At 39.5% G+C, this 19621-nt stretch overlaps 1 protein-coding gene across 3 annotated transcripts in view; it reads left to right on the top strand.

The window, feature by feature from the left end:
- The window catches only part of chst8 (carbohydrate (N-acetylgalactosamine 4-0) sulfotransferase 8), a 221346-nt gene extending 210311 nt beyond the window's left edge, over window positions 1-11035 (top strand). For 2 of the 3 annotated variants that reach the window (XM_077194690.1, XM_077194692.1), the window contains exons 3-4: window positions 2885-2919; window positions 7481-11035. In XM_077194690.1, coding sequence (XP_077050805.1) covers window positions 2885-2919; window positions 7481-8569 — 1124 coding nt within the window. In that variant the 3' untranslated portion in view covers window positions 8570-11035. The remainder of the gene's footprint in view (window positions 1-2884; window positions 2920-7480) is intronic. The other variant, XM_077194691.1, reaches the window with a different exon arrangement.
- The last annotated feature ends 8586 nt before the right edge of the window (window positions 11036-19621 follow it).

Below are 19621 nucleotides of genomic sequence, written 5' to 3'. Positions count from 1 at the left end.
ATAACATACATTTAACATACATACATTTAAATGATGTTTATATGAAATATTAATAAATACTATAATAGTACATAAATAATACTGAAATAACACTGCAAGTTGAAGTAATAAAATTATACAAATTAAAACTGAAATAAAAATAAATTAAAGCAAAACTAAACCTAATAAAATTAAATGAATAAACTAAAATTAAAAAGCAAACTGAAAATACAAAAATAAAAGCTTTTCACAATATTAATAAATACTAAACTAACACTGCAAGTTGAAGTACTAAAATTATACAAATTAAAACTTAAACAAAAATAAATTAAAGCTAAATAGAAATATATAAAAATGACAACAGCACAAAAAAATACTAAAACAAAATAAAATTAAGATGAAAACTGAAAATAGTAAAATACAAGCTAATTCAAAATATTATAATGGTATATAAATAATACTAAAATAACACTGCAGTATGCATAATAAAATTGCATTTCAAACAGAGGTTTGTTCAATATGCCGCATGTAAATAATGGCTAGTTATTATCTTGGCTATAAAAACATTTATTTTGTTTTTTCAATTCAAGTTAAACTGGTTCAAATGATTGAAATCCAGTTGGAAGGTTACATCGAGTGCATTGCATTGTGGGATAGAGTATCTCAGAATAGAATAGAACAGAATAGGCTACTTGTATTCTGCATATTTTGGCAGTAGGTCATAGATATTTCAGAAAATGTGCATATAGTATAATGTAGTGCATATTGAAGAAATAGTGCATGTGTTTTAATATATTTTGCTAATATGTATGCATTCATTCATTTTGTCTCTTTTCTAAACCAAGCATCACTATTAATATTGCTCATGCATCGTGTCTGGGTTTAGAGCAAACACCGACCGACCTCACTTTAATTGCCTAAAATTGCTGTCTCAATGCAAATGATCAGTTTTATGATATTCAGATTTATGCATTTCAAATTGGCCTTGAAGGAGGGACTAAAAGTAACAACATGCAGTGTGCTAAAAAAATACTTTGCAAATCATAGCAACACACTGAGTTTTGCACATGCAAACACCTTCGAAAAATGTGTTTTCTTGAAGTCAGAAGCGGATGACTTGATGTTATGCAGAGCTTTGATATGCTTTAACATAATATGCATCAGTAATGCTCTGAAACGAGGTTAAAATCCCTGCCCTTCAGTCAGAAGATATGAAGATCACGGGTGTAAATCAAGCGCATCATCCTTCCCAGCGTGCATGTGAACTGACAAGATGTTGGGTGTTAAAGAGACGCACGTGTGACTGAGTCAGGTGTGTGTGGATGTGTGTTGTGTCGAGAAGCGTCTGTGAGGGAGTCACAACAGGTCAAGAGCTCTGAGCATTTTAATCAACTGCTTGCCAATTAACAGCTCTGTTTAAGTTTGTCTGTGCGGTGTAATTTATTTAACCCGTGGCTCACTTCTGACAGGAACATTTGTTTACAGTCGTACAGCTGGAGCGTTCGCACACACAACATGCGCTTGTCCAATCGTGCAGCATTACGTTCACAAACACTCTGAGATCATCTTACCAACTTATACTGCTTGGTTTGGAAATTTTGCCAGTGGTGTTTCCTGATGAACCCACGTGGGTTTCTAACTAATTTGCATAATACCAGCCTGTGGTGTTGATTGGCTGAACAGCGTATCTTAGCCCCGCCCTCAAACACTAGTGTATCTGAGACTGGAAGAGTTTGGTTTGTGTTGTTCGTGTTGAGAAGACGCTGTTTTCTGCTGACAAAGCAAATCCACTTTGATGTTCGTATCAAGTGCTGAAATTTAGATATGCTAATGGAAATTTGGTTTCTGACCAATCAGAACAGACTGGAACATCTGACGAATCAGAGCAGAGCAGCTCTCAGAGAGGCGGGGTTTAGAGAGACTGAATCCTCGATCAAACCGTTTCAGACACTGAGAAAAGAGCCGATGCTGCAATATTATGAGAACATTTACCTTACATGCATGTAAACATATTGTTGTGCTTTCTCGTGTTTGGTTGGGTTCAGTGTCCGTAGAGGCCTAAAGAGAAGCACACAACAAAGAGAGTCCGTTTCAGGAACTTTACTTATCAAGACACAACTTTACATCAACGGGGGGTTTATGCTCTTGCCCACCGCTGATGGGTTTATACAACCATCCGCACCGTAAACAAGCACAAGCAGTGAACTAATCCCTACGTAATGACATAGCCACATCTGATTGGCTAATAAGAACACATTATGTATACATGTGAAATAACTGTAACAAACAATGTATTTACTTAACTAACACTATAACAATATTGTAGTAGACTCCAAAACAAAACAAAAAGTTAAAAGTGCATATAGGGGCACTTTAAGAAGGGAAAATAACTCTTTAGATTGTAATGTATATATATATATAATATGCATCTGTCTCCATATAGTGTGTGTGTGTGTGTGTGTGTGTGTGTGTGTGTGTGTGTGTGTGTGTGTGTGTGTGTGTGTGTGTGTGTGTGTGTGTGTGTGTGTGTGTGTGTGTGTGTGTGTGTGTGTGTGTGTGTGTGTGTGTGTGTGTGTGTGTGTGTGTGCGCACTTCTCGGTTACATGTTGGTCACATGGTTACACATGGAAAGCTGTGATTTGTGAATGTTTGTCATTCACTCCGTAATTACAGACTGAGTGATTCAAAAATCAAAATACTTGGGATTGTTTAAATGGAATGTGAAAGACGCAGCGTGTGGCCTTTATATGTGATTGTGCACACACACACTAAGATGAGTGTAGTGTTCTGAATGGTCTTGAGATGCATTTTAAGTTGAACCATTTTTGAATGTTTTTTATGTGCATTTTCTTTCTTTTTAGTCTTTGCTTGCACAGCTAATCTGTCTGTGTATCTGTCTTTTCAGGAGTGAAGTTCAGGAGCACCACTCAGTCCAGACAGGTGAGATCATGTCTTAATCCATAAACTGATCTTCTGAATGCAGAAACACGTCTGATTGTATTAAACACACTCATATCTGGTCTCCCGGGGGAAGAGGCTGTAATCTGCCGTCACTGATCAAACGCTCCGTGTACTTTTTGATAATTTCATTTCAAAGACAAAAATGTGATAAAGACATCTTCAAAAGTTCAAAAACATTGCAGTTTTGTTTGCATGTGTTGTGAGAACAGAATAAAGTTTTTTTGCAGATTCATTTGTACTGACTGACCTACAAATCTGCATGCAGACACCCAACTTTACACATTCATTTATAGATTTAACAGTCAGTCCTGAGCCTGTAAGATCATGTTCTGCAGAGTTCAGCTAAACACACTTTCCTGGACATTTCTAGATATCCTGAAGACCTTGCTGATCTGGGTCAGGAGTGTTTAACTAGCCTAGCTAAACTCTGCAGGACATTTGCCCTGACATTAGCTCGTTACACTCATTGAATATGATTTATCAACGGCTAGTACATCTTAAAATATAGAGCTCATGACAAATAAAAGTTCCAGATGGACAAACATTAAATGGAAAAATACAGTGTGAATAACAATATCTTAAAATAAACCAGAGAGTGGCAAACTTTGAAGTAGGGTTCAAGTTTTAATTAGTTGTACAGCTTGGAGTGTAAAGCTTGTTCTCATACACAGATATGGCCTATTTATGAATGAAATTCATGCATTTATTTGTCATTTAAACTGATGCAAACAGGGAAAGAGAGTGGAAAAGACGTATTATCCTGTCGCTCCTCTAGTGGACAGCGTTAAGTATTACGCCTTCATTGCTCAGATTTGCTCAGATAAGTCAATGGGATTTTTTGGGACAGTAAATCTGACCAGTTAGAAAAAATATAAGCGAGTCGAGTTTGGTGAAGCATTAAAGTAGGCGGAGTCAATTTCTCATTATAATAATAAATAATAATAATGTTAAAATATAAGACAACATAATAAAGAAGACTCAGAGAAACATCGACCAATTCAGTATGTAATAAAATTGTAGGCCTATTAGATTTATAATACAACTAATAACATTTTAAAGGTATGTCGTGCTCTTAATTAATCCCAAACCCTGCTAATTTTGTCAATATTAATGTACGTTCACTGATTCACTTCTGTCTTTTCTTTTTTCTTTCTTTTCGTGTGAAATGAGCAGGCTACACATGCTTACATTCATAAATATAAACTTTATTTCTATTATTTATACATGTGTCACATAGGCCTGCCTTTTGATTTAAATAAAAGACGAGAGTGGTAAATGTTACGGACATATGATCATGGTACAGTTCAGCCTATGACTGATTTTTATTTTCCACTTCTCTTTTATCCAAAGAGACGGAACTATTTGTCAATGTATTTATCAATGGGAAATACATGATGCTAAAATAATCTGTCCTATAGAGAGTCTAAGCCGCTTCCGCCTCCGCTTCCGGCTCACGGGACCTTATTCGGAAAAAATATGTATGGTAGTCAATGACGAGAGACAACTTATGTTTTTATTCCGTCTGAACTGTGCCCTGAATTACACATATGATGTTTGTCAATTAAAAAGATAATTATGAACGTCAAGAAAGTCACAGTTTGTCATAAAACAGAAGAGTAACATTTAGTTTTATGTGAAAATCGCTCAATGAACTACATCTCTCGTCTCGCACTAAGTCACCAAGCTTGTGTGTGTGCAGTCTAGTACAAAACACACAGGCATGACGGCGTAACGTTACGATTATAACGTTAGACAGTATAAAACATGACAGACGTTAGCTTCAGTAAAGTTAGCTTCAGTAAAGTTAGCTTCAGTAAAGTTAGCTTCAGTAAAGTTAGCTTCAGTAAAGTTAGCTTCAGTAAAGTTAGCTTGATTCATTGAGAGAAAAGGTATGACGTCACATGCGCGCCTTTTGGGTTTGTAGTCTTTGTAATTACGTATTTTCACAGTCTTATACCTCAACAGTTTTACATCAAACTGCGACTTTCTTGACTTTAAAATGTATCTTTTAAATTGACAAACATTATATGTGTAATTCAGGGCACAATTCAAACGGGATCCAAATATTTGTTGTCTCGCGCCATTGACTACCATACAATATTTTTCCGAATGTGAATTACGAATGTGGTCGCTTTACGCATTACATGACCAGCAACACATTTCTGCTTCAAATATTGTGCGTAGTTAACACACTTGAAATTAACACTGTTAAGTGAACTTTATTGTTTAAGTACATTAAATAATAAGTTTGGTGAACTAAATTTAAGTCAAGTCTACATAAGCACCAAGTTAAGTAAACTTCAATATGCAAGTTTTGGGAGACCCCATTACTCAATTAAATTGAGGGAACGAGTTTACTCAAATCAATTGAGTTCAATCAACTTATTAGGGTTTTCAGTGCAGTGAGTGGTGGTTTCAGACATTACTTTATTAAAGTGCATTTGTCAGTGCCGCACTCGTACTGACTCTTATCAAGTCACCTCGTATAGATCGTAATAACGAGTTAAATGCACTTGAACGCCACCACAATGTCGTAAATACCAGTGGGGAGCTCGGGATTTTCTTTAAGCCCCGATCTGTACGAGTTGGGTCGTGTCAGTGAGAAACATGGCGGAATCAATGGATGCAACGTCTGTAGTTGACGGTAAATTTTAATTGAATTTCAATGTTTACTCGTCCTAGAAACTGTCATTTATCATGATCATCATTAATCTTGTTATAACCAGCAAGTTAATTAATTACAACAAAAAATGCTAACAGTTTACGATTTACATTGGCTTTATAAGTTAAAGAAAAACACACCTGATGCGCATTCTTTGTTCTTCATTTTCTATAAGCAGACTTAACAAACCTTGCTGTATTTTCGTGTAATTCATTAAAAGAAGTTACACCGCCATCTTGCTCCGACGAAACTGACTTGAACGCACCTCACGTCCTAAACACGACTTCCACCTCGTGCGTACGAACTTCCCAGGAGGACTTGAACATTATTCTGCCCGACAGAAAGAAAAGCTCAAACTGAAGGCGGAGCTGTTTGACCAATCAGATGAAAGGGGCGTGTCAGCGCCGCCCACGTGTGCGAATTAAATATTGAAACTGATCATAAAACGATTTGTAACCCACAAACGAAAAATTAATGAAAAATCGAGGCAAAATCAAATTTTTAGTTTTTTTTCACTAAACAAAAAAACGAATAAACGAGCTGGTTTTAGTTTCTCCTTATTCCATTCCAAACAGGAAATGAATTGATCAAAAAGTACACGGACCTCAAACGAACCCTGACTTCATAATGAAGTAATTTCCTCGTTAATACTGGATTTATGATTATTCAATTCATTGACTTTATTGCACATTAATGAATTCAAATGAGAAGTTAAATTGATATTTGCCACAGACGACGTGTTTTTGGAAATAAGGTGAAGTAGAGAATTAAGCAAAAAAAAAATCCTTGTCAATTAGTGGATTGGAGATATTGAGAATGAGTCCCAGACTGAGCACAGATGAACTGGAATGAGACACACTCCTCCAGGCGGATCAGAAACAGTTTAATGGCGCCATCTGGTGATGAGAAACACACACTCAACCTGAACACTGAGACTGAAGACTGAGAAACACACACTCAACCTGAACACTGAGACCGGAGATAGATTGATGGATCAATCAGACACATTCAACTATTTGGTCATTTGAAATGAATGGCATCAGTTAATAATGTGCCTTTCAATATATTTAGGGTTTTTATTTCGCATTGATTTATTTAGTTATTGATTAAGCTATTATCTTTGTATTTATTATGTATACATTCATTAAAGGCATCAGCTCATAATGTGCACTTTCTGACTGAAAGGAATATGACATACTGTCAGATTTAAATGATTGTAAATATATTTATGTGTGTGTGTGTGTGTGTGTGTGTGTGTGTGTGTGTGTGTGTGTGTGTGTGTGTGTGTGTGTGTGTGTGTGTGTGTGTGTGTGTGTGTGTGTGTGTGTGTGTACTTGTACAACTATCTTTTCGAGGACCAGTTTGAGTTTTAGACCATTGGAGTGAGGACAAAGAGAGTAAAGTGAGGACAATTTGGCCGGTCCTCACTTTCTGAGACCCCTTTAAAGGCCTGTTTGAGGGTCAAGACTTGGTTTTAGGGATAAGGTTATAATTAGGTTAAGGGTAGGTTTAGGGTAAGGGTTCGGGTTAAGCACTTAGTCGTGATGAGTAAGGTTAGGGTAAGCGGCTAGAGACTGCATTGTGTCAATGAATGTCCTCATAAAGATAGATGTACAAGAGTGTGTGTGTGTGTGTGTGTGTGTGTGTGTGTGTGTGTGTGTGTGTGTGTGTGTGTGTGTGTGTGTGTGTGTGTGTGTGTGTGTGTGTGAGAGAGAGAGAGTGTGTGTCTGTGTGTGTAATTTCCTTCACATTAAAATAATGATGAATCGTGGGAATTTGGTGGATTTTCCTTCTTATTGGAGTGAAATATAACAGAATGAATACAATCCTGTCTCCTAATGTGAGTTTGCTGATGACTTGTCTTGTGTGTGTTTGAAGGAGCAGTGTGGTCAGTTCAGTGAGATCGTGAGACTCCACCAGCGCTCAGAAGAGAGCGACGTCGACCCCATCTCACCCATGCAGCTCCCAGACTCCCAGTGGAAACGTCAGGCCCCCACACCGGGGTCCCGGGAACACGACCCGGGCTCCCAACAGGTCACCAAACGCCACAGGAAACTTCTGAAGACCAGTCCAGTGCAACACACAAACTCATCATCATCATCGTCTTCATCATCATCCCACTCTGAGATCTCGCGGCGTCTCTCCGACGTTCAGGAATCCCGTCGCCGGATCGTACGCGAGGTCTGCGGGAAATATCGGAGTAATATCTCTCGAACGATCACGCCACATCACGTGTCACGTATTTACGTGGAGGACAGACATAAACTCCTGTACTGTGAGGTCCCGAAAGCCGGATGCTCCAACTGGAAGAGGGTCCTGATGGTGCTAGCCGGAGTCGCTAACTCCACGCGGGAAATAAATCACGTATCCGTTCACTACGACAATCACCTGAAACGCCTGGACAGCTTCGACCGGCAAGGAATCAGCAAGCGTTTAGAAACATACACTAAAGTTTTGTTCGTGCGCGAGCCAATGGAGCGGCTGGTGTCTGCCTTCCGGGACAAATTCGAGAGCCCAAATTCCTACTACCATCCCGTATTCGGGAAGCCCATCATCTCCAAATACCGAGTGAATGCATCACAGTCGGCTTTGAAGACGGGAAGCGGAGTGACCTTTCGGGAGTTCATCCACTACTTGCTGGACGTGCACCGTCCCGTGGGAATGGACATCCATTGGGAAGCGACCAACCAGCTGTGCAGCCCCTGCCACCTGCACTACGACTTCATCGGGAAAGTCGAGACCTTGGAAGAAGACGCCAACTTCGTGTTACGGAAGATCGGGGCCCCGGAGAACCTGACGTACCCCTCGTTTAAAGACGGGAACCCCAAAGCGGCCAGAACTTCCACTCAGATCACGCAGCATTACTTTTCCCAGCTGAACGCCTCGGAGCGCCAGCGAGCGTATGACTTCTACTACATGGACTACTTGATGTTTAACTACTCCAAACCCTACAAAGATCTCTACTGAAGCTTGGTTACCTGTGTCCGTCTGTCCAGACACTAATTTTACTAATCCACATTTACACAGTCTCATCCTCTTGGAGATTCAGATTGCACAAAATGATCTTTATTTGCCACTGAAAAGTGAGTAACCGTCAAACTGACCGCATACATTTTGTATAAACTCAATCAAAGGTTTAATGGTAACACTTTACAATTAGTTAGTTAACATGACCTTAGAATGAACAATACTTCAGTATTTATTTATTAATCTTAGTTAATATTAAATTCAACATTTACTTACACGTTAAAATCAATTGTATTTGTTATCATTAATGCACTGTGAACTAATATGAACAAACAACGAACAGCTGTTTTTTATTAACTAACATTAACAAAGATGAATAAATACTGTAACAAATGTATAGCTCATTGTTAGTTTATGTTAGTTCATACATTAACTAATGTTAACTAATGAACCTTATTTTAAAGTGTTACCGGTTTAATATACAAATGCACAGAACGTTTAAAATTTTGGGGTCAGTAAGATTTTGTTACAATGTTACAGAAGAATTCCATTTTAAATAAATGCTGTTCCTTTGAAGTTTTTATATTTTTTATCAAAGAATCCTGGAGAAAAAAATTATCACTGTTTCCACAAAAATGTGAAGTGAAATGAACTGTTTTCAACATTGATAATAATCATAAATGTTTCTCGAGCTGCAAATCATCATCTTATACTGATTTCTGAAGGATCATGTGACACTGATGAGTGGAGTAAATATTCAGCTTTGATCACAGGAATAAATTACATTTTATTAGTATTTACATTGAAAAAAGGGTATTTTGAATTGAAATAATATTTCACTGTTTTTACTGTGTTTGTGATCAAATAAATGCAGTCTTGCTGAGCAGAAGAGACTGTTCAAAAACATCAAACATCTTCCTGACCCCAAACTTATGAATGGTAGTGTATGACGTGGGATTTTAGACCAATGAGATGTCAGTGTGGGCGGGGCTATCAAGCATGACATCACAAGTAGAAACCAAGTAATTGACCAAATATCTCAGTTTAGGACAGAAACTTGTTGCTTCGTTGTGTCACGCCTGTTATATACATCGGTCATAAGGCTATATATTTACATCATAAATGTAGAAAAGTGCAACATTTGTGAGAGTGAAATTATCCTCTTGTGTTATAGATTTCACTTCTTATAAAAACAACATGGTATTACTATATTAGCATTAGCAAGGTTTCTACAAAAAAGAGCTTCACTATGGTGCATAAGGTATCACATAGTAATACTATGGTATTTTGAAATATACCATGGTAGTAAACTTCATCTATTATAATATTTCAGGGTATTTCCAAAAATATTGCAATGGCAAAGAACATGTATAAAATAACATGGTAGTGTTATATAGGAGGGCTTTTCATGTACCATGGTATTTACATGGTACTTTGAAGAATACCATAGTACTACATATACAAATGCATAGTACGTATATGGTAATACCACGTTTTTTTAACACTACCATGAAGTTATATTTGAGTATAGTCTACCATATAAATTCTATAGTACATGAATATACTAATGATACAGTATCATCTGACATGATCATATACCATGGTATTTTAGCAAGAGTTTCCCCTTATATATATATATTAAGAAGATCACTCACTTCCCTTTAGCGAACACACTCAATCCTCCACCAGTGATACACTAACTACACTGATATTTTCAGATAAATCTATAATTTATCTAAAATTGTAAAAAGGGCATTCAGAGGATTATATTTTTCTATGTATTTGTAAAATGGCTTTAGATGTGATCGATGCTTTTGTGCAAATTCATCTCTGAAGTCACTGACTGTCTATCGGGTGTGTGTGAATCAATCGCTGGACGTGTGTGTATTAGATCCTAAAAATTATGTTAATAGACTAACACAAGAATGCAAGTGTGCGTGTGCGTGCGTGCGTGCGTGCGCATGTGTGCGTGCGTGCGTGTGTGTGCGTGCGTGCGTGTGTGTTTCCAAGTTACGCTGATGTCTTGTACGTGACCTAAGTGAGTTTATTTCCATACACAGCACATTAAATGACTATAGAACTGAAAATATTTTATTTATCCAATGCAACCAGTTTAAGAGCTATATATGATGAGCATAATATATTTTTATTTTATTTTATTTTATTAGAGATCACAGAGAATAGATTTATGTCATATGAAGACGTGTGATGGTGTGTTTCACAGTAAAGACTGAATCAGCTTTATAACCGTGAGTGTTTCTTCTGTCACCTGCGTCCCTCACACTTCTTTAAGAACATGTATATAGATCTATATTATATCACACATACAGTAACTGGTGAATGTATAACTGTTGTTGGTGCAAAACTGTACAAATCCATATGATCTATAAGCCCTTTGCCTTATTTGACACTGCCAGTGTTTCAGGAAGTGCTGCAGTCGCAGTGAATAAACATTTTGTCTTTGGCCTTTTTTGTCTTTTTCATGTGTCATGTTTCATACATAAATGTATTTGTGTGAACATCATACTGTACGTAACAGCAGCACATCAGGAGCATCATACAGATCAAGTGTTGCAAACCACATCCAAGTAAATCCACATTATTTAATGTGAATAAATGCACACATTTATATTTTGAATATTTATTTATATAATATTATGTACAAAATGTAATATATATCCCTGTGAATATATAATATTTATGAACAAAGATGTGATTTTGATGTCTTAATGAATAATGTTATAATCATTTTGATTGAAATGGGAACATGTTTTAAGTATTTTAAAATTAAGTACAACTGTAGGCCTACATAGGAAAAAATGCCTAATTATTTTACATATTAAAATAACATTTTCTGTGTATTCTGGTGTATAGAAATAATTAAGTACTAGAAATAACAATGCATAATTTTAAAATAATTAAAAATATATAAATAGGGACATTTTCTGTGTTTTGGTGTCTTATTTTAAGACTTACTACTAGAAAAGTTTTATATATATATATATATATTTGTTATAGCCTATATATGCAAATACTTATTGTTTTTGATGTCTTCTTTAAATATTATAATAATGTATGTATTTTAATGGGTATCTCTGACTGTTCTTGTACTTATTAGTGGGTCAAGCATCACTATTACTATATCGCTCAAAGTGTTTCCAACAAACACTAAATATTAAAGGCAGGATTTGATCCAGAAATATTTTTGTTACGCTGGTTGAAAGTCTTTTCACATCCTGAGAGCAATCAATAAGTTAAGTGATCTAAATGTATAGGCTATGTATAAATATCATCTGTGGAAGGTGTAGGAACATAAAATGTTTGTCCAATCATTGAATTCAGTCGTACAGGTGACAACGTTTTCAAAACCATCCCCATTCACACAGATCTTTTTCTACGCGCCCACACACACACACACACACACACACAAATATTCAAAAGCCCATGCCTAATATCGACTATGTAATAACCATTTTCAAATATTCAGGTTTTTGTTCTTTAACGATGACGGTATCATTACCAAAACCCTTTGAAAAACTTTCAAAACCCAGTTTTCAGAGCCACAGAACGCCGTTGTCGTGTAAATGAACGGCTAAAACGCATAAAAAGTGTTTTGAAAACGGTGTCACTCACTGAAGCCAAATGTACTGATTACTCAAACCACTAGATGGCGGTGTGCACTGCTGGAGTAGGTGTGCTCGTATCAGGAAGGGAAACGTGGCAGGAACATGTGGTTCTTACCATAGATCCACATGCTTTCAAACTCTGTAAGATATATTTCATTAGATGGACAACAAAGCGTTTGAAATGGATATTACTGTGTGGACATTGTTTATTCCAAACTATGAGTGAAGACAACGCGTTCTCATCCCAATGAGTCATATACGATGCTTTTGCCTACGCACATGTGTAACAGTGTAGTTTCTGCGTTGTGTTGTTTTTCATTTACGATGGACACCAAATCAAGCTTTCTGATGGATTTTTATTCTGTTGAATAACATAGAACAGCGGTGATCAGCTTCACAAATCACCCTCGTGCACATTCGCAGCCATTCACTCTCTTGGCTGGCGCGAATCTAATTGACCCTTTTACATAAACTACATAAACAGTTATAAATCAACAAATTTTAAACTTATGGTCTGTACCTGTTGAATAACATAGAACAGCGGTGATCAGCTTCACAAATCACCCTCGTGCACATTCTATATTGGAGGTGGACATTAAACTTGATATTACAATACATATAACAGTGGCACGAACACAAATCATATAACATGCTTCTAAACAAACATATAACTCCGTATTAACCCATAAAATGGTTATACATTTATCACAATATGCTTTACTCATGGAGCACTCACTCACCGCAGCCATTCACTCTCTTGGCTGGCGCGAATCTAATTGATCCTACCGGAACCAGTTCATCCTACTACCAGATCTGGGCGGAGAATGCGATTTAAAGGGGCCATACATGAAAATAAATGTAGCAAGTGGAAACACATATTTGACCCGTTACATTCCCCCCTGCTGAATTCCACTTGCTTCTGCACAGAATAGCTCCAAAATAATGACCAAAAAAACCTCAAGAACCATATACATTAGTAAGAGAGAAAAAAAACATAGAAAGTGTTCAAAATTTCATGAAATTGTCAGTTCAATTCAGTGTAGACACTATTCCCCACAGGAATTAAGGTGGAAAGAGGGGTGGCCAATCCCCTAGGCACTCTTAGACAAACATGCCCGTTACATGTTAGCTAAACTATCACAATTCATATATTTGAACACATAAGTTGCTCAGCAGCGAGACTTCACTCCAGTCTCAAATTAATGTATCACAATCTTCTTAAAACATCAATATAAACGTTACAGTAACATTTGCATCAACCAATATAGCAAAATGTATACCAGAAAGAATAGAAGAAAAGAAAAAGATAAGATATTCACTCAAACAACATATTCACGTTTACCCCAGAACTTTTTGCTGGTTCATTATCTCAATGAATCTCGTCACTGGTTTAAACAATCTACCAGCTCTGGATCTCACACGACTTAGTGAACTTCCAGCAGGAAAGTTACGAACACTGATATTCGACAGTGAATTGTTTCCCTCGAAACGACCACCAATAGGCGTTGAAAGACTCAAAGAAACAGGAGCAGATTTATCAACTTGCTCTGCAGCGGATTCAGGTACACTCCTGTCCATACTCTCAACTTCCTCATAACCCTCTGGTCCCAGATGGGTAGTGTTAGAGCTGTCAATCACATTATGGTCTAATTCATTAGCCTGAGTCGCATCCACAGCCTGTGATGGTTCAAAAACATCTGCAGTTTCCTCCACATAGTCCAAGTCTGCATCATCAGAAGGTAGCTGTGATACCCACTCTCGTGTCCTGTAATTGGTAGCATCCACAGACACATCTGCAGCCTCAGAATCAACCCTCTCTGAGCCACTTAGGTGGTTTTCGGACGGCTCACCTTCCAAGTCATCATCAGGAAGTGGAAGAAAGTTAACTGGCATTATAAGGTTACGATGTACAGTCTTCACAACACCAGTACCACTGTGCTGGATTCTGTAGGTATGACTATCTGCGTTAAGTCCAACAACAGTGTACACCGTGTCCTCCCAAAGGTCAGCAAGCTTCCGTTTTCCACGTGCTCCCTTGTTGGCAAGCAAAACTCTATCACCAACATCAATTGGTCCTCCCTTGACTCTCCTATTGTACAAGTCAGCATGTCTCTTAAGCTGTTTCTTGGCAGATGCCTGTGCGACGCACATTGCCTCCTTCATATCTCTCCGAAGAGCCTGGACGTACTTGTCATAGTTTACAACATCAGGATCGTCTAGAACAGTTCCAAACACCAGGTCAATGGGAAGGCGTGGAATCCTCCCAAACATCAACAGGAAAGGAGCATACCCCGTGGTTTCGTGGATGGTGCAATTGAACGCAAAAGTCAAAGATTTGAGTACTTGCGGCCATTTGTGCTTGGTCTTTGCCGGCAGAGCACGTATCATATTGCCCAGCGTCCTGTTCATCCTCTCACAAGCTCCATTCCCCATAGGATGATATGGAGTTGTCCTCGATTTTTGGACTCCAGCGATCTTCAACAGCTCCGCAATCAGGGCACTCTCAAAGTTGGCTCCTCGATCAGAGTGAATTCTGCCTGGGAAGCCATATACACAGAAGTAGTTATGCCAAAGTTGATGCGCCACTGCTTTGGCAGACTGATTTGGACACAAGAAGGCATTAGCCATTTTTGTGAAGTGATCTGTAACAACAAGAACATCCAGGGACCGGTTGGCAGAGTCCTCCGCTGACCAAAAGTCTATGCAGACGAGTTCAAGAGGCTCTGTCGTAATGATGTTCTGCAACGGTGCAAGACCTTCCGGTTCAGGTGTCTTGCTGATCACACATCGACGACAGCACTTTACATACTCCTTCACATCCTTCTCCAGGCCAAGCCAAAAGAATCTTTGCCGAGCAAGATACAGAGTCCGCTGCTGACCTTGATGTCCTGCTTGATCGTGAATGCCTTTCAGAACCATGGTTTTCACTGCGTCAGGCACAACATACAGGTAGGTTTTTCTCTTGGTGACACCATTCTTTGACACCCTGTACAACATACCATTCTTTATCATCAGCTTTCCCCAGTGTTTCATAAGTTTCAAGACAGCTGTTGGTTCATTCATTCGTTCCCTCCTATTTGGTCTCCGTCCTCTCTCGACAAAACAAATCATCCTGCTCAAAACATTATCTTCCTGTTGTCTCTTCATTAGATAGTCATGGGAGAGCACATCAACGTCTGGTGATTCAGATGGCATTATTGCTTGCGGGAGGTGAGGCAGTAACAAGGCATGAGACTTGGAGTTATTACTATGCCTACATGAGTGCAGCACAGCTTCCACTTCCTGCTTTGACATTGTGCCAGGTAAGGAAACTTTAACTGTATTACAGGCAAAGGCCATTCCTCCCTTATCGGAAGAACTGTCAAGGGGGTGATTAGACCAACGAAAGACATCTTGGACACAGCCTGTGTGCACAGCTGCAGTTTCAGCCAGCAATTTATCATAAGGAACTCTTGTCAGACGATGGAGTACACTAGGGTGCACAAAGGGCTCTCGGCTCAGGGCGTCAGCAACTATGTTTTTTGGACCAGGAATGTACTTAATATCAAACTGGTATGGTGCTAGTTTAGCAACCCATCTGTGTTCACAAGCATCCAGTTTTGCTTTGGACAGGATATATGTTAATGGGTTGTTGTCAGTCCAAACAGTAAATTTCTGACCACTGAGCCAGTGATGGAATTTGTCACAAATTGCCCATTTCATGGCATAAAATTCTAACCTTTGTGCAGGATATCTCGACTGAGCATAGGTAAGCGACTTGCTCGCAAAAGCTATAGGCCTGGCCATCGTTCCATTGCTAGGAACCTGTGACAATACAGCTCCAAGCCCATTTCTAGAAGCATCCACTGAGAGGAGGAAGGGCTCACTGAAATTGGGATGAGCCAACAAGACTTGATCAAGCAAAGCCTGCCTTAATTTGTGAAACGCTCGACTGCATTCCTCAGTCCAGTCCGAAGCAGACAACTCTCTCCGACACATTCGACGCTTCCGTTTTCCACGAGGAGCCTTTCTTCCAGTTGTGAGACTGAACAATGGTCTGGCAATGGCCGAACAGTCTTCAATAAACTGCTGGTAAAACACTACCATACCCAGAAAAGACCTTATTTTCTGCTGGCAGGGGACATTGGTACCCTCAATCATGAGATCATCCTCAGTGACAGAAGCAATGGCTGTGACTTTTTCTGGATCGGTAGCAATACCGTCCGCACTGATGATGTGACCTAAAAATTTAACAGAACTCCGCAAGAGGTGACATTTCTTCGGAGCAAGCTTGAGATTGTGAGTCTTCAAACGCTTAAACACCATTTCCAGGCGCTCTAACGCCAGCTCTTCGTTAGGTGCAAACACCAGGACGTCATCCAGATAACATAATAGGCTGTTGAAATTCTGATCCCCGAATATCGTCAACATCATCCGCATGAAAGTGGCCGGACTGTTACACAGGCCCTGCGGTAAACGATTATATTCGTATAACCCAAAAGGTGATGTAAACGCTGTGTATTTCCGGTCATCTTCATGAACTTCCACATTATAGTAGCCAGATGTGAGGTCCATGGTTGAAAAATAAGCATTCCCACCCAACGCAGCAAGAAAATCTGCTTGATGGGGGAGGGGATGAGCGTCTTTGATCGTGCGAGCATTAATCCAACGAAAGTCTGTGCATATTCTCAAATCTCCTGACTTTTTCCAGACTAGAACAAGAGGTGATGCAAACTCGCTACTAGATTTTTGTATGATCTCACGTTCTTCCATCTCATTCAAAGCTTGCCGAAGTTTGTCATATTGATTCGGAGCAAGGCGTCGATACGGCAACCGAAAGGGCTTTTCGTCACTCAGGCGGATACGATGAACAAAGCCGGTTGCCTTTCCACAGTCCAACTTGTGTCTGGAAAAGATAGAATGATACTGAGAGATAAGCTGCACCAGTTTTACTTTGCAGTCTGCAGACACATCACAAGACTCCACATCCAAGTCAGCTAAGCCCAAGTCCTGTAAGACTGCCGTGTCATCAGCAGAACAGAAGACGTTTGGCCCAGATTTGACTGGTAAACTCAGAACATCTGTTACACTCATCTCATCTTGTCTGTCAGTTAAAACATCAGCTGTTCTCTGAACTTTTTGCTCTAAATCAAATGAGGAACCATCAGTAAACTCAGAGCAGTCAAAATCCTGCAAGGCCATGCAAGGAAAAGCATCAGCAAGCGTAGAATTCCTTTTCAAAGTCACTGCTTTGTCTGAAGGGTTTATCACTTTAAGGGGAACCCATCCATCTTCACGTATCAAAGCAACTGTTTTTCCAACCAGCACTGTCCTTGGCCTTGATTTTACTCTACTGGGCTCCAAAATGACAGCACTGCCAGCTGAGATGTCATAAGTGCTTTGCAGTTTGCCCCAAACTAAGTTTTCAGTCATGGGTTCGAGTGACACTGCCTTTTTGATCTTTACCGATCCCACTAAGTCGGGGACAGTACCATTCTTCCACCTCTCCACATTGGCTAGAAGATCAAGAAACTTGTTTTGCTCATTGATATCACACTCACGTTCAGACACACTTATTAGTAACTCTGAAGAACTTCTCAGCTGAAGAATCAAATGTTTCAAGAGGTTACTCCCAAGAATTAGATCATCACCCTGACCTTTGACTACCAAAGTTGGAACAGTGACATGACAGCCGTACACATTCATATCTAGTTCGCACACTCCAAGTGGGTTCGTTCTGGTGCCTCCACATCCAACCAAAACAACATCTGTTGGGGCAAGCGAAGGGTTTGACAACACACCAGTACTCAGCAATTGAGGTACGATCTTGGAACTCATGGTGCAAGCCATTGACCCAGTGTCAAGCATCGCTTTTGCCTCTACTTTTCCACCAATAATCACTGAAGTGTAGAAAAGATCATCATATGGCTGAAGTTTCTGAGTATTTTGCAAGACAACTGTACATTGAGAACTATACTCTTCACATACACTTTTATATACAGATTCCAGGTCGTAATCCAACAACGATGGGGGGTCATCATTTGGCCTTGCACTCACCCCCTCCACATGCAGGCCTAGTCGTTTCCCGAATGTGGAACAGCATCTGTCTCAGGCATCACATTAGCAGTGCAGGCCTTGACTTTAGGACACTCTGCACGTGCATGTCCTGCTTTGTAACAAAGAAAACACAGATGATTTGCTCTGCAGTGAAAATGAGTGGTGTGGCCAACATCTCCACACACCTCACACGGTACGGTAGGCCTCACTCTGTTTCTCTGTGACTTAAACGCATGCCGCTCTGTGCCAGCCTGACGATTTGATTGCCCATGCTCCAAGACACGTTCCAACATTGCCAAGATTCGTTCCATGGCTTCAACAGGTTCTTTAGGCTGAGCTTGACATATAACGGAGTCAGGTTTAACAGTTTTGTTAACCTTTGATTCATGAGGCTGGACAGCAACTTCCTGTTTCAAAAGAGTAATGGCAGGGGGCGCTCTAGAAACAGAGCCACATCGTCTCTCCCTACCATACTCCTCCAAACGTGCGTGTACATCAGCCGCAGTCCATTGCTCCACAGGTCTGCATTTAAATATAATGGAAAGCTCAGGGTCAGGACAATGTCTGATAAACATTACAGTGAGCTCATGGGATAGATTGTCAATCTTCTTGTCCCGTCTCTTTAGACAGTCCTCAGCCATATCCATGGCCCTATTCAGCCTCAGCCAATAATCAAAGGGATCCTCACCAGCGTGTGGAAGTGTACCATAAAAATCAGCTAATGGCATGCTAGAAAAAGCTGTGTCACTGAAATGTTGTTTCAACAAATCAAAAATAGGACTCGGGCCTTTGCACAAATCAATGGAAGGGTTACTACGCAAGCCCACCCTCACAACTTCACGAGCCCGCCCCAAAAGCCTACTAATGACTTCATCAGCTTGTTCTTCGATTGGCATCCCTATTTTGCGCAAATATGACAGCACTATGGCTTCCCACTCATGTATAGTGTATGGCTCAGCCCGATCACCCCTGAAACAAACAGGTTCCTTGATTTCAGATTTTAGAACTCTGCTCAAAACAGATGAGTCTGCACTACTTGAACTGCACACTTTAGACCCTAAACAGGAAGCGATGCTCTCCCCAATAGAGCGTCCCATTCGTTCTACCATCCCCACTATTAATTCCATCGACTCATCCCCTCTCAAACTGGGTTGTTTCAGTCCACTTTCACTTAACTTGGGAGGTTGAAGACTTGAAGTGTCATTTATATCTTGTACAGCCTCTAAGGCAGACATTGGAGTAGACGTGACAGGAGTATAATCAAGTCTGCCTCTCCCAACTGACGGCATAGGAGAAAACATGAATAGACCTCTACCTCTTCCAAAACTGTTGTCTGAATCCATATCCTATATTGAGAGTAGCAATGAAGAACAAAAAAAATATATATATA

This window comes from Siphateles boraxobius, unplaced genomic scaffold (assembly GCF_051911475.1).
Source record: "Siphateles boraxobius isolate OS27281-9 unplaced genomic scaffold, OSU_SipBor_1 32, whole genome shotgun sequence".
In the NCBI taxonomy this organism is placed as follows: domain Eukaryota; kingdom Metazoa; phylum Chordata; class Actinopteri; order Cypriniformes; family Leuciscidae; genus Siphateles; species Siphateles boraxobius.
Note: the sequence above shows the minus strand (reverse complement) of the source record. Positions and strands in the feature narration are given on the sequence as shown.